The sequence below is a fragment of the Merops nubicus genome, unplaced genomic scaffold, assembly GCF_000691845.1.
Source record: "Merops nubicus isolate BGI_N331 unplaced genomic scaffold, ASM69184v1 scaffold136, whole genome shotgun sequence".
NCBI lineage: Eukaryota > Metazoa > Chordata > Aves > Coraciiformes > Meropidae > Merops > Merops nubicus.
Window position 1 is genome coordinate 1 of NW_008612679.1, and position 15,549 is coordinate 15,549.

A 15,549-nucleotide genomic window follows, 5' to 3' on the forward strand; every position below is an offset into this window, starting at 1 on the left:
TTCGCGGGTCAGCTGGGCGACGGCGCCGCCATGTACCTGGGCGAGGTGCTGGGCCCCCAGGGCGAGCGCTGGGAGATCCAGCTGAAGGGCGCCGGCCTCACACCTTTCTCCCGGTAAGGCTCCGCCACGGGGACGGGGACAGGGACAGGGACAGGGACAGCCTGCCCGGCCCGGCCCTGCCCTTGCCCGGTGACTACGCCGGCGAGGCGCCCTTCCTGCGGGCTCTGTGCTCAGGACCATCCCCCGCGCCAGAGATCGGTTCTTCAAGCCCCTCGAGGGGTTTTTCTATCTTCGCTGCAGCGAGTGGAATGCTTAAAAGTCAAGCCGGGAGGTGGCCAAATTCTCCTCTGGAAAATAAGACTGTAATTGCATCTCCTTCAGGCGGGAACTTGTGTCCCCGGCTGCCTTCCTCTGAGGTTTCCCCTTTCGGGAGGACGCAGCCCGGGATGAGAGTGAGGACAGCAGTGTGGAATAGCCACCTGGCTGCCTCCTGCCTTGTCCTCTGCGGATGCTTGGTTGGCTTGTGCTGCAGGTCCTGGTGCCAGCAGTGCGTTTCCTCCGTCCTCCCTGGCTGTGGGAGGGAATGCTGAAAAAGCCCCCGGCGTGGCATACTTACCGAGCCCCTGCAAGGGACGGGCATCTCCATTGCTCAGCTTAGCCTGCTCTGCTGTAAATCTTTCAGATCATTTTCCCCACTTGCATTTCCGATATTTTCTGTTCCATCCGTGTGCAGTCGCACTAACACTTTTGTGTCATGCACGTGGTGCTCTGAAGGGTTTCTTCAGGTCTGTGAAGGGTAAGGAAATAACAGCGAAAATGCCGGAGGTGGTGGTAGCACTGTAGGTCTGCCCTGGGCATCTGTCTGTAGCTTCTGGAGTTCTGGGAGTGTGGGCTTCAGAGCCGCGCGTACCCCTTCTGTTTACTTGATAGCTGTTAAACAAGGAAGTTTGTTAGTGGCTGTTCAGGTTGGCTTTTCAATGCAGCTTTCACGTGTGCCCATATTTAACACCCGATTTCTAGATTACGTACCCAGAAAGAACAAAAATAATACAATTTCATAGCCTTCAACAGGAGGCGTTTTATTAAGAGCAAACCAGCAACTTATTATACTATAGAATAGCTATGCTTGTCCAAAATGTTAACATTTTTTTTAACAATTTTGTCAATAAAAACAGAGTTAGTGATTAAAAGGGGTATGTGTAAGTGGAAAGTTTATTTTCTTGTTACATGTGGTCTTCGTTGCGAATGCATCGCGTCCATCTGGCTGAGCTTGAACCCAAGTTCAAAGGTCCAGCTTTTGTTCTCGGGTCTGCCACTGCTTTGTGGTGTGACTGTGGACAGAGCTGCTCGCCTCTCGGCTTCTGTTTGCCCACTGCTCGAGGGGAGACAGGGGTTGCTGGCTGTGTAACCTGGGGGCTCTGTGTCGCCTCGCTGCAGGCAGGCCGACGGTCGGAAGGTGCTGCGGTCGAGCGTGCGGGAGTTCCTGTGCAGCGAGGCCATGTTTCACCTGGGCATACCCACCACCAGGGCCGGCACCTGCGTCACCTCCGACTCCACCGTCCTCCGCGACGTCCTGTACGACGGGAACCCGAAACGGGAGAGGTGTACGGTTGTTCTGAGGATAGCTTCCACGTTTATAAGGTAGAAGCCTATTTTGTTGTGTTTTGGTTTTTTTTTTAAATTGTTGTTATTATTTTTTTTTAAATGTACAGCAGTTTTTTGAAATAACATTTTAAGTATATTTCTGTAACATCACTGTTTATGTGTTTCTTGTTCTGGAGGCTTGAAACTCCTTTGCTGGGCTGTGGGAGACTGGTCTTGTGCAGCAGATGGGATGAGCTGGTTGGTTTGCACACAGTTAAGCACGAAGGATTCTACCCTGGTAGATAGAAGAACTAAGTTGTGCAGACCTCAGAGAAGATTTTTCGTGTTTATGCCTGCACAGAATAAATGCTGTTTTGGTGTTGGCAGTGGTGGATTGTGGCTCTACCCTTAATTCCAAAGAAATTCTAATGTCATGCTGTTTTCAAAGTTTGGGTGTACTCCCCCTGCCTGAGAAGTCTACGAGGTTCCTGCTCCAAGACAAAGCATTAAGAGTTTCAGGAAGTTGCATTGCTTCTCATAGGGTAACAAAATACTGGAGGAAGGTGAGGAGTAAGGGAGATGTGTGCGTGTGTGTTTGTATTGTGCGTGTATATGTATGCGTGTGGAAAAACCTGTGTTACTTGATGCACAGTCCAGTATTCTAGATAAGTAAATATAGAGAAACAGGACTTGGGATAAGGATTTTTCTGTGGGAGTGGGTGTGAGAAGCTTTAATGTGTTGGTCTTCAGCCCTGGCCAGGTCCTGAGCTGGGTTTAGGTGCAGGTTTGTGCGCGCGGTTCCTTGCGCTGCGTCACTGAGCCTCACTGGGGTCAGTGGAGGAGCCTCGTGGGTCTTTTCTCTAAGGCACCTGAAGGACTGATGTTAAAAGCTGATGCATTAGTGCACGTTTGTACTGTATGTAGTACCAGATGAAGTTAAAAACGTGTTTTTGTTCTTTTAAAACAGGTTTGGTTCTTTTGAAATTTTTAAACCTCCTGATGAATACACAGGACGCAAGGGCCCCAGTGTGAACCGCAATGATATTCGAATACAGATGCTTGATTATGTGATTGGCACTTTCTATCCAGAAATCCAGGAGGCTTACTCAGACAACAGTGTTCAGAGGAATGCTGCTTTCTTCAAAGAGGTAAGAAAGATCAGATCCTCTTCCTAGATCCACAATGGCTATCTTTTAGGAACTTCATCTGCAAGCACAGGTGGCTGGAGCCAGTTAATACTTTGCATCATCCAGTTGCCTGAACTGTTCTTTTCTTTGAGAAAAACACTCCTAATGCAACTGCTTATCAGTGAAAGCAATGAGGATACTGATCAAAACAATGAAAGAGGTTTAACCCTTTGAATAGTAAATCATGATTTCTGTGCTCTGAGAGCAGTTCCCAAGACCTGTCTCCATATGCTGAGAGTGTCTTAGACTGTGAGGAGGAATTCTGGCCTTGACTGTCAGATGATGAGTTGACAGTACAGAGACATCACTTGCCTGAAATTGAGACATCACTTGCCAGGCATCACTTTGAGTCACTTTCTGCCTCTCATTTTCCACATTACAAACAGGAATGCTGACTGCAAATCACTTTAACTTAAGGCTTTGGAATTGAAATGTTTAAAGGCAGTCAAGCACTTCCAGAGCTTGCCTGATGAAGTTGCAAAACCTCCAGCTTTGGGAATTAAAAGATCAGGTGAGATAAGTGTGTCTCAGATGTGGTGTAGTATCAGGTCATTCAGCAGTGGCCCAGAGGAGAGGCTGGATGACTTCTCAGAGACTCATTCTGACCCTGTTTTCAATTACTGTATAAATTTAGACATTAACAATTCCCAGAGATTCATAATAAAAATCAGAACTATAACATCAGTAATAAATAGAGTTGCCATTTTGTCTTTGAAGTAAAGCATAGCTAAATTAATTTGTATCTACACTTTATCTCCTGAATATACATTTTGTCTCACTGTTGATACTGTGTTGCTATTCTTGACATTGAATTTCTGTTATTCTATTCCTTTATCTTAGTGAGCAAAGAAAGAATTTGGGGTAAGGGAATAAGGTGCTACTCTCTGTTTTTAGAGGCTAGTATGTAGTAATGCTACCCTTGCAGAAGGGATCCAGTTGGAAATTACTGGAGAACTATAATAAAGGCTCAGATCTGAATCGCCTGAAGTTCGAATAACGCTACAATCAAAATAAGAATAGTATCCTTAGAGAGTAAGCATAATAATTAAAAAGATACCATTGCCCAATACACTTGACTAGTCTTTGTAAAAGCAGTTGTAGTGCTTTGATATTTGAAACGATCTGGCAGGGACGTAGGGGATGACTGCAACGGGGTGCACTTTCACAACAGACCAACAAGTGGTCAAAAGGGAGGCTTGAAATCTGACATTCTCTGTGTTTTGTGGATTTTGAAGAATTTGGGGGGGAGTTGTTTTGGTTTTGTTTATTTGTTTTGGTTTGCTTTAACACAGCCTATTCATACTTGCATTAGTTCTTCAAAGGCAAGTTGTGGCTTGGCCCACCTCTGGGTGCCAAAGAGTTTAACTTCACCGAACGGGCCTCTTGCGTTCCAGCAACTCTGGCTGATGGGAGAACTCTGGCTTGGTTGCCCACCATGTGCAAGTCTAGCTCTGTACTTGGAGGCATATTTAGTTCATGATGACAGAAAAGTCGGGGGCTTGGGGATCTTTGTGGGTGTGTGTGCCCAGCCCTGCCTCTTTCTGCAGCTTTTCGTGGCCTGGTTGCTACTGTTTTCCTGCCCCTCGATCCTGACATCCATTCCTTATTGCCCCCATCTCCTTTTTTTTGTTCGTTTGTTTGCTTGTTGTGCTCCTCCTGCCTGTGCCTGCCTGTCTTCTGTGTCTGTGCTAGCATTGCCTCCTCGTGTTTTCTCCCCTCCTTAGGGGAGACTTCCCATACCTTTCTCCACCTGAAAAGCACCCCAGTGCCTTACCTAATTTGACAAACAGGTCCATCTTTTTTTAATAGTGGGGAAGTGCTGTCAGCTCAACTCTAACATGTTTCATCTTTCTTTCTGCAATGTGGAAGAAATGGAGGAAAAAAGTACAAGTGATTGCATTTGGCAGCACTGTCTAGAAAGCAAACATCATTATCTGCACTTCCCAAGTAATTTGTAGGTGTTTCTTATATTTAAATGAGCATGTCCTTGAGTCTGTGCCATTATTTCTATATACACCATACTTGGTCTCTGGTATGGCTAGCAGTAGAAAAATGTGATCAAATAGAATAAAGGTGAAAGCAAATGCAAAGCCTTCTCTTTCTAATCCATATACCCATCTATGACTGCTGCCCAAGCTTTAGTTGCCTTTAGGTGTTCTCATTAGCGGGATTTCTTCACCAGAGCACTGGCAGCGTGTGATGCATCTGCACAGAGGCATCCAGCAGTCATGAATTGCCCTACCCCTGCAGTGCTTTCATCCACAGCCTGATGGCCAGGATTTTTGTATTTTGAAGTTTTGCCATTTTCCTGGCACAGAGCCATGGTACAGGGTGTGTCCCCCTGGGTTAGGACGTGCCAGTAATCAGGTTTGGACACATGGAGCTGGCACTGACTGCCCCGTGAGACAGTGTTCAGGAAAAATGGGTGAAGTACCTAACACAAGACTCCTGTAAAAAGTAGAAGCATGGGATCTCAAGGTGAACAAAAAGCTTCTGTTCCCAGCATCATTTGTGCTATTTACTACCTGTCAGGTTATCCCAGGACAAGATTTTTCTAATTTTTCTTCCTCACCTGACTGCATGTGTTTAAAAAGAACCAGGAAAAGGGGAAAATTATGAGTTTGAAGACAGAGGCACAAAAGTAACATTTCCTCTGTTGACTAGATAATTTTGTAAACCTTAACAAAATCCACTTACACCACAACCTAAAGACAGCAGTTGCTTTACATTTCTGAACATTAATAGCTATTTTGGAAGATGAATGATTTTAGCTGTGAGAATAGTTTGATTTAAAAGCTTTTGGTATTGACTAAATAAAAGTTTAGCTTGCAGCTATTCAGTAAAATACTTAGTAACACCTAAGTTTATTTAAAAGTCAAGTTAGCTTCCTGAATTTTAGATTTCATAGGGCATATCTAGTTGCAGTTGCTAGGTGGGCTAATTTAATTAAATAACTCTATTTTAAAATACTTATTTGAAGAATGGGGCACGTGCAGTGATTGCAGTCAAGGGTTCCATAACAGTAACTCTCAGTTAAGCAGCAGAGGGTCTCTGGTGCAGCATGTGTTCTGTGAAGAACTGCATTTCAATAAAATGGTCCTTCTTGGAATATTTTCATGTTACCTTGTAGCTCTTTTCCACTCTCAGCAAACTGAAGGCAGCACTTACCAGTGCTTGTTAGCAGGGAATAGTTTTTTGTATAAACCACCTACCTTCCTGTAAATCACTCATACATAATAGGTAATCCAAAAGAGCAACTTTACACCAAGATTTGTTGCCTGTAGTTAATTTTATTTCTTAGACTTTGCTTGTTTTCTCCTGCCTGCAGTTAAAGGCTCTTTAAAATCAGTGGTAAGCAAAAGAAAACATTTGTATAATGGTTAGCACAGTGTGCAAGTCTGGTGTCAAACAGTGTGCATTCTATCTCCAGTACATTTAAAGCTGTCTGGCTGACTTGCAAGTGATGCATGGAGGGAGAGAAGAGGAGGCAAACAGGAGTGGGAGGCTGAGAAGCAGGGTGGTTACCGACAGGAGGAGGGAGGCAGGCTGTTCTTAACAGATTTCTCTGTATGACATACTGCTGGGATCAGCTTCTGTCAGAGCTGTGGAAACATCAGTTCAGACTGGGAAGAGCTTGGAAATTCACGAGTGTGCCGGAAATACATCGTGTTAAAAAATGAAGAAACCCATTCTCTTTCAGGTAACCAGGCGGACAGCGAGGCTGGTTGCTGAGTGGCAGTGCGTGGGGTTCTGCCACGGGGTGCTGAACACAGACAACATGAGCATCGTCGGGCTGACCATCGACTACGGCCCCTTTGGGTTCCTGGACAGGTCAGCGTGGCACCCCTGCTCGACCTCTGCACCTGTGTTTGCTGGGTGGAACAGTCCTGATGCTCATAACTGCTTTAATGTTTTCACTGGAGAGCAGATTTGTGAACCCTCTTTGTGGCAAAGTAGATTAAGTTAGTTCTAGTTGTCCTCTAATTCTTCTTCTCAACTTTTTAACTACCTTCACAACATTTCTGTTAGGCTGTTCTTGTAGCCTGTGGGATTTCTCTGTGTTTGAAAGGGCAGGAAAATTATCTAAGGGGGTAACAGTGGGAAAAGCATCAAGGAGTGTTCCCTTTCAAATTTTTTTGTTTCCTAGAGAAGACTAAAATAACAACAATAATCCTCCTCACGCTATTGGTGTGCAGATAACTGCAGAATGCTTCTGGTTTGCAGATACGACCCCGAGCACGTCTGCAACGGCTCGGACAGCGCGGGGCGCTACGCCTACAGCAGGCAGCCCGAGGTCTGCAAGTGGAACCTGGGGAAGCTGGCAGAGGCTCTGGTTCCAGAGCTGCCCTTGGAAATAAGTGAACTCATCCTGGAAGAGGAATATGATGCAGAATTTGAGAAACACTATTTGCAGAAGATGAGGAAGAAACTAGGCCTAATCCAGCTGGAATTAGAAGAAGATAGTAAACTGGTGTCTGAACTTCTTGAAACCATGCATCTCACAGGTTAGTGATGAAGACAGAGGAGCATTCCTTCATCAGTATCTATCATTGAACCAAAATGTAGTTTATTTCTTGGCCTTAGAAGAAAGCAGTCTGGTGCATCTACATGGTCATCTGAGAGATGGATAAAAGACTGAAAAATAATTACCTTCTTGTGAGCTGTGGGGCAGCTGTTGCTGTGTGTGTGTGTGAGGGGGACAGGGCTCCCTCAGCCTCACACTGGGGCCCTCTCTGAGGGAGCAATTTGGTTCCCTCTCGACCTGTGGTGCTGCGGGGGGAGTTAGGAACGAGGTATGGGACCTGTTCTCCTGCTGATTTATTAGTTGCATTACCCACAGAATTCATTTTTTCAGGTGGAGACTTCACAAATATTTTCTACTTGCTGAGTTCATTTTCAGTATACTCTGATACTTCAGAATTGGAAGGTTTCTTAGAAGAGCTTACAAGTCAGTGTGCTTCTGTGGAAGAACTGAAAGTTGCTTTCAAACCGCAGATGGATCCAAGGTAATGCTCTACTTAAATACTTTTGGCCTGTGCTTTTAGTTTCATTATAACCATAATGAACTCTGCATGCTATGCAGTATTTGATTAATTATAAAATTGGAAGTTTTACTGCTAAATAGATGCATCATGATCTACAGCAGTGCAGTATCTTCAGTGACTGGTAATGCTCAGCAGGGACTTGCAGCAGTTGACTGTGACTAAAGTTGTCTGAGATTTTGTTTGCTCCTTTTTTTTCCCTCCCCAGTTTGCTGACAAAGGCAGTGACAGTGCCAGATAATGAACTGATGCAGAAATATTTTATAGAAGAAATGGATTTGAACAGTAATGCTGCTGTGTTCTGCCAGTGTACTGTCAGCAAATAATCACTTTCAGCCACCGATGTTCTGGGCTGAGTATAACTTAACTGTGCATTTTAGGCTCTGAAAATTGTGTTGTGCCATCCATGTCCCATTTGATGAGCCATGTTCTACAGGGCAGCTACTCTGAGCATGGAAAAATAGTAAATTTTGTTCAGCTACTGCTTCTAACAGTAACTGTGGCAGTTTTTTACTTTTTGGAATGGTGGAAAACAGGGAATGAGTATGTCCCACTAATTTATCTTTTTTTTTTCCTTGGCATCTTCACAGATGGGTGAAAAAATTAAAAAAGAAAAAAAAAACTTAAAGGGGGGTATTTTAAGTATGATGTCTTTCTCTCCCTTTCTCTCTCTCTTTCTCTCCCTTTCTCTCTCTCTTTCTCTCCCTTTCTCTCTCTCTTTCTCTCCCTTTCTCTCTCTCTTTCTCTCCCTTCCTTTGTCTCCCTCTCGCTTTCCCTCGCTCTCTCCCTAACTCTCTCCCAGTTAACAACCTGGGGAAAGCAGGGAGCTGAGAAGATGTGAAACTTGTTCATACAAGTTTGGTGTTACGCCAGGGTGGTTGGCTGTAGCCATTTATCCTTTTAGAGATATTACTGGTTATTTAAGTTTTTGTGGTGATACACTAAAATGAAAGGTAAATAAATGAAGGTGGTGGATACTGCCTAAAAAAAATTAAACAGACCATTGTCTCATATGGCTTAAAGTGTCTTTCCCCCTGTCATTTGGGGTTTTATTAGTACTGGTAAAATTAGTAGGCATGAGATCTTTATTCTGCATGCTATTACAGTATTGATGTTAGGAAAAGAAAATTTTAAAACAAAATGGGTTCTGTATTATCTTGATAAGATCAAATTCTGTGTTCCAGATTCCTTTAAAATATCTGGGGATATTGTGATGGGAATTGCACATCTGAACCTAGCTGGTAATTCTGCAGATCTGCTCTCTGCACTTTCTGTTCCCCAGGAATGTGAATTAAACACACTGAACCAGGGGGAAGGAACAGCAAAATGAACATAATTAAAAACATTTTTTAATTATAAATTATGAAGCACTATTATTTAACCTCTTTAGTGAAATCATAGGTTACTGTGTATGTTTTCTTATCTACTTTATGGTTGCAAAAAAGATGGTTCTTGAGGGGCAGCTCAACTCTGATATGTGCTGTGTTTGTTCCCTGAATCCCCAGACAGCTGTCGATGATGCTGATGCTGGCTCAGTCTAACCCTCAGCTGTTTGCACTGATTGGAACCAAAGCTAATATCAATAAAGAGTTAGAACGCATCGAGCAGTCCTCTAAGCTGCAGCAGCTAACAGCAGACGATCTGCTCAGCAGAAATAAAAGACACTGGAAAGCGGGGCTGAGACACTGGAAAGAGGGGCTGGAGAAATACAGGTAAGGGTTCTCAGTATCCATAGCAGTGTATTTTATTTGAGAAGTGTCCCATCTCATGGCAGACACCCTGTCCCACGGCACGGGGGACATGCAGCTCAGAATACTGTCTACTGCCAAGGTCGGTATCTGCGTGGCTGTGGAGGTTCAAGGGCATCTTTTCTATTTTGTCTGCAAGATTTTGGGGAGGTGTGGGTGTACAGAAATCACCTAGCATCAAATCTAGAATTAAAAATGCTTCAAGAATGTTGATGTTGATTCTGACAGAGACTAATTTCAATTGTGAGCTTTTAAGTCCTCAGTAATTAATTGAGTGACTTGTAAGCATTTTATCCTTTTATTTATTTTTTTTCTGAAAGACAATCTATGTATTAATATAGAAGGCAAGTAGAGGTATTCTTAATTAAAGAGTAACTCTAAAAGAAATCATGGCCAGGAAAAAAATATGCAGACCATTTTAACAGGCTAACTGGTGTTAGCAGAAGATTATAATTTTTTTTCTAAGAAATAAAACCCCTTAGCAGAGCATGAGTTGTGCTGCATGGATTAGGTCAGGATGACTTTCCTCACCTGCCTGCAATCTTGTTCTCCAGCGGGGCTGAGAGTTTTAGCAGGTGTTGGTGCTGAAAGGTACACGAGGCTGCCTCAGCTGCACTGCACCTCTTCACTTCTGTCACAACATCAGAAGCTTTAACTGATAAATACTCAAAAGAGAAGACCTGAATGTGGTGGGGTTTGCAGAGCAGTGGAGAACACTGTGCACCAGTGCCTCAGTCTGAGTTTTCAGTGAATATAGGTGTGCCACTTCCCTGAGCCTTCCCAGGACCTGCTGATGGTCTGTAATGCTGCTTTTAAATCATCTGGTGTTTTGTCTTCTGATGTTGTGCTGCATTTTATAACCTGAGAGGATTATAGGGGATGTAATATTTATTAAGAACTGAAAAATAAGGATCTCAAGGCAAGGAAACGTGTTGACTTTTACTTGTGATTCTTGATGCAAACTAGTTGTTTTCACTTGCTTAATTTCAGAGCCCGTTTGCAAAAAGAGATAGAAAATGTTAGTGATGCTGACACCTGGAACGCTGATCGAGTGAAGGTTATGAATTCTAACAATCCAAAATATATCCTGAGAAATTATATTGCCCAGAATGCCATAGAAGCAGCTGAAAATGGGGATTTCTCAGAGGTATGCTGCTACTACTGCTACTTAACATCTCTCTAGGTTTGCACAGATGTGTAGTGGTGCTGTTGGTGACCGACATACTAGGTGAGATTTGTTCTGCCAGCTCGGGCAGTGAGGGGACTAGGAATTTACTATTCAGAAGGCCTGTGTTATTTTTGAGGGAGCTGTGATTTAAATGACTGCAGAAAAAAAGAAGGAAATTGAAAATCTGAACCTGAACTTCACCAGCTTTTGTAGGCTGGTCCCAGGACAAGACACTTACCCCTGCTTCTCCTGTCTTCAGAATGGTGTTTACCCTGGGAGGCAGTTGGGGTTTAATTTATATTCATTCCTTGCTGTGTTGAGTGTTAGGTCTTAAAAATTAAACCCCTGGAGCTGAGCATGTGGATTGTTACATGTGGAAGATGGGAAAATGAGCTTATTTTGAGAAATGACATAAGAACTTCTATTTGATACTTGTATTTCAAGTTATTTGAGCTTGAGTTGCATACAGATGCAAACTCAGCCTGTTATGATTTTGCTGTTTTCAGCTGATTTGATGTGTATATTGCTCATCTGTGTAATCCTTGGCTTGTCTGGAGTTTGTGTATTAAATACAGTATGCTTGATCATTATTTGCTGTCAGGTTCTTCTCTAAGTTGTTTTGCCTTTTCTTTCTAAATCCTCATAGCCATGCTGTTTTCTCTGTAGGTAAGAAATGTGCTGAAACTCCTGGAGAATCCATTCCAAGAAGCAGGAGGTTTTGGGGAGGTAAAAGATGAAGAAGAGGAGGGAGCAGGTGCTGCAGCAGCTGCTTGTGCCCAAGAGACCAGAAGCAGGCTGCCATACAGCAGTAAACCTCCACTGTGGGCTTCAGAGCTCTGTGTTACATGATCTTCATAACTGCCTTGTTTTGTTTTTTGCTGTAAACTGAAGACTCTCACCCTCCTTCAGCAGTGAAGAGCTCAGCAAGGCAAACCTGGAAGTGCTGTTAGGTTACTGAAACAGCCCTACATTTGGATGCATCTGCAGCAGCTTTCAGCTGAATTTGAAGCAATCATGGACTGTTGGAGCAAACCAGTGACAACTGACAGTCTGTATCCATCAGTAATTTACCTGTTCTGAGACTGGAAGTCCTTCGTTTACTCATACCACATTGCAAGTGGAAAGCAATACTTCAGGCTGAGGCAGGCTGAATTTCAAACATCCAAATGGAGCTGTTGTCTTGTGAAGACAGAAACAGCAAGTCAGGAAACTGATCTGGTTTTGTCTGATGTCTTAACTAATAGTACTTCTAACATTTATTGACTGCTTTCTCTATGCAGGGACTTTTAGTCCTCTTTAATGGAGGAGTAGATTCAGTGTTGCTTGTTTGAAGCTCTGTTTCATTTAATGAAACAGTTAGTTTCTTGTCAACCTTCAGACTGATATTTAATCATTAACTATTTTCAGAGAATTTGTGTTCCTAGGGTTTGGGGGGAGCAATTGAATCTTTTTCAAAAGTAAATTAAGAGCAGAACTAAGGGAGACTATGTACATTTGCACTTGAAAATCTTGGTGGTGAAGTTTATTCAGGTTCAGCATGCCTGCGTACAACATGTAAATAGTTAGTAAAATCCTGGGTGCAGTCTGTAAGCCAGCTGAATCAGGCAGAGTAAATTAAGCCAGATTAGTGTGAGCCTTCAGCTGCCCCAGTACTGAAATCCAGATTCCTCATCAGTTTTCTTGTGTGCACTGAACCCTCTCCCTGCCCGAGGGGTGCGTGGGCGCGTTGCCTCTTTGTCCACCCTGCCCAGTGGGATCTTCCATCCCCCCTCTGCTCCTGCACCATTTAGTTTGCTTCCACAGGCCTTGAAATCTCTGCACTGGAAGTTGCTGTTCAGGAATGTACTATCTGAGTTTATGTAAAAGATTACAGAGGCTGTGGGTGGAGGATGGGAGCTGACTTGCTTGCAGGTTATTTACGGACGGTGTTTTGGTTGAGGTCTCAGGGGGAGGTTGGTTGCCATTATTGCCACATCAGAAAAAAAACAGCTGTTCTGTAGTTATTTATTACTGCTCCTGGGCTTCCTGGAGGACTCTATTGCTGGTTCAGATATCTGAAATCTTGGGAGAAGTTTGGTTTAATGCAAAGGTTTCTCGTTTCCAAAGAACCCACCGACTTACACTGTGAGTTTAAGAGTACTCTAGTAAATTCCTCCTCCACCCCGTGCAAGCTTGGCATTGTCTCAGGCTGAATTGTGCTCTTTTAAGTCTTCCTCAGAATATGAGCTGTCAAACAGCAGGGAGAACAGTTGTGCTACTGCTTATCCATCTGTGCCCAGGCTTGGCACTTTGTCTCCTTGGTGCCACAGCAAGCAGGTGACGTGTTGAACGTTCACGTTCGCTCTGCCTCGCCTTCGACCTGGAGAAGCTGGTGGTGAATGATGGTTTGTGACAAACTAGAATCTCTGATAGATGTGGCACTTCCTGAGACATTTTGGAGCCCCTACAGAAAAAGACAAACTTGAAGGTGTATCTGCCCAGTCCATGGAAGAATGGTGTAGTTGAAAGATGAAGTACCTTAAAGTAGTGGGCACCAAGTAAAGCTACCTGGTGCAGCTGGTCATCATCTAGAAATAATCCATTTTTGGAGGAGTTTGACACTTTCATCAGGGATTATCTTTCTTTTGAACTTGGGGGTACTGGAACCAAACCATTTAATGGAGACTTAACAGAAAGTCAGTGCTGGGTGAAAAGGGCTGCACCAGAGACGAGAAGTTGTGCTGGCAGTTTGAAAGGTGCTTCAAACATACCCCTGGCAGATTTGCAGCAGCAGCGGTCTCCTGCGGTACGCCTGGTCCAGTAGGGAGAAATGGGATGGGGGGAAGTTACTCCAAGCTGACCAACATAACTGCTGATTTTTGTTTCTCAGTTTATACCTTTCCTTTCCTGGGAGGCAGAGGGCGACAGTGTTTTGGAGGAGCTCTGCCCAAGCTTTTGGCTCGAAAGAATGGTCTAAGAGTAATGATTTTACACCATACCTAAGGCATCAAGTCTTTTTAACAGCATTCTGATATTAATGGGTGGGCGGGGTGTTGAGCAGATGTCTATTAATGGTGTGGAGGACAGTGATATTATAACTGTGTGCTTGGACATAGGAGAACTTGAATTCACTACCAAATTATTTTGCATATAAAGATACAAGCTGTTTTGCACACATAACACCAAAATCATGGGGAGAGAGAGAGTACTTTGAAGTAATTTGCTAGCAATTTTGTCCTTAAAAAGAGAAATTGAATGTAACGGCTAGGAACGAAAATGTGGCCATGTTTCCTGCAAAATACTTTCTTTTCTTACCTATAGATCAAGTGCAGGAGGTCTAGAAAGATTGAAAGGATGACTCCAGACCCCTGGTGTGGCTGCCTTGGTGCGTCCTTGGTCAAGTTCCATTGGCAACAGACGGGCAGAGGTGCTGAGAGGGTGTCCACATAGTCTGAGAGCGCTGACATTGCTCTGTATATGAGGTGGCGTGATGGTCAGAAGCTGAGTGGGATGCTTGTGCTCTTCCAGCACCCTCATTTCAAAAGGCAGGTAGTGGTTTCACCTCTGATGACAGTGAGTTCCTTTTCTCGAGCAGTGTGGGAGCAGGAGGTTGTCCAGGACAATTAGACTGTATTTTGTTAAGAACTTTATCTCTTAGCTCAGCTCTTCAGAGAAAAAGGAATATAGCTTATAACATTTGGGAATCTAAATACTTGGAATTGTAAATTGCTTCTTGATTTTTACAGCTCGTATTTATAATAGGCAAACCTGAAAATAAAGTTTCTTATTGGTCAAATATTCTACTTGCTTAAAAGCCGCAGACTTGTGCTCAACATGAATTAGTGACTCCCCACATCAGCAACTCTCTGTAGAAACCCTTTGTTTAGACTTAGTCTGTGGCTGCACAACCTGAACTACCCTTGCATAAGGCGAGTGGAACCCAGATGACAAAACTGAAGTGACAGGCTCTTGGAGATGTGTCTCTGGACAGGCTCAGCATGGTGGCAGGACTCCTCTCATGGCTTTGTAAGATTTCATCATAACCTCGCTTTGGAAATGTACAACTGCCAAATGTTTTAATCTTGGCTCTCACTTGGGAATGCTTTGTGGATTTTTGTTTTCTTCAAACAAGTGCCACAGCTTTGTTTGATTCTTTTATTAAAAAAAAAAAAAGTAATTTTAATATTCTTGTTCATGCTTGTTTCCTGGAAGAGATTTGCTGTCAGCCGTGCTGTTCACGGCCTTCAGTTCTTTGTGTGGAGGCAAGGTGGCCAGGCTGTGTCCCAGGAGCCTCACGTCCTGTTCCTGCAGTGTTTTCTGAGGAGTGCATTACCACAGGTACCGCCTCCTGCCTCACCAGCGACTTTGGTAGTGTGCTTGGAGCAAGGGGAGCACCCTCACAGTTTTCAGAGAAACACCCCTCTTAGTTACTTGGCCATAAGACCTCTGATGACACCTCCTTACCTTGAGTGATGTAAGGAAGAATAAAACTCACCACCTGCTGCCAACAGATACAGGATGTGATTTTAAACTCTGCTTGCACAAATAGGCCTTTGGTTAGAAAGCGAAGAAGCATTTTGGTTAAGCTTATTTAAAATGGATTGAGTAGTTTGTGCAGGTAATGTGTTTTGCTTTTTTTTGCTTATCCCGAAGATCTCAGTGATACAGAGAATGGGAGTCTTCAGTGGAAAACATCCAGCATAGAGCATGTTGGATGGGATGGGTGCCCTGCGTGTGGCCCCACTGAGCGTGATGAAATAGTGCATGAGGATCCAGCCACCTGTGCCTTGGCTCTGCAGCGTTAGGGCCTGCTCCTGCTCCTGCTCCTGCCCCCGCTCCTG

General features: G+C 43.9%; 1 protein-coding gene across 1 annotated transcript; it reads left to right on the top strand.

Annotated features, from left to right (window-relative positions):
* Positions 1–6: 6 nt before the first annotated feature.
* Positions 7–11,578, top strand: LOC103774204 (selenoprotein O). Its single transcript, XM_008941592.1, has 9 exons — positions 7–113; positions 1,438–1,641; positions 2,552–2,732; positions 6,472–6,602; positions 6,996–7,276; positions 7,627–7,777; positions 9,319–9,525; positions 10,552–10,708; positions 11,396–11,578. The coding sequence occupies exons 1-9, from the start codon at positions 31–33 to the stop codon at positions 11,576–11,578; spliced, it is 1,578 nt and encodes a 525-aa protein (XP_008939840.1). The 5' UTR covers positions 7–30.
* Positions 11,579–15,549: the final 3,971 nt, after the last annotated feature.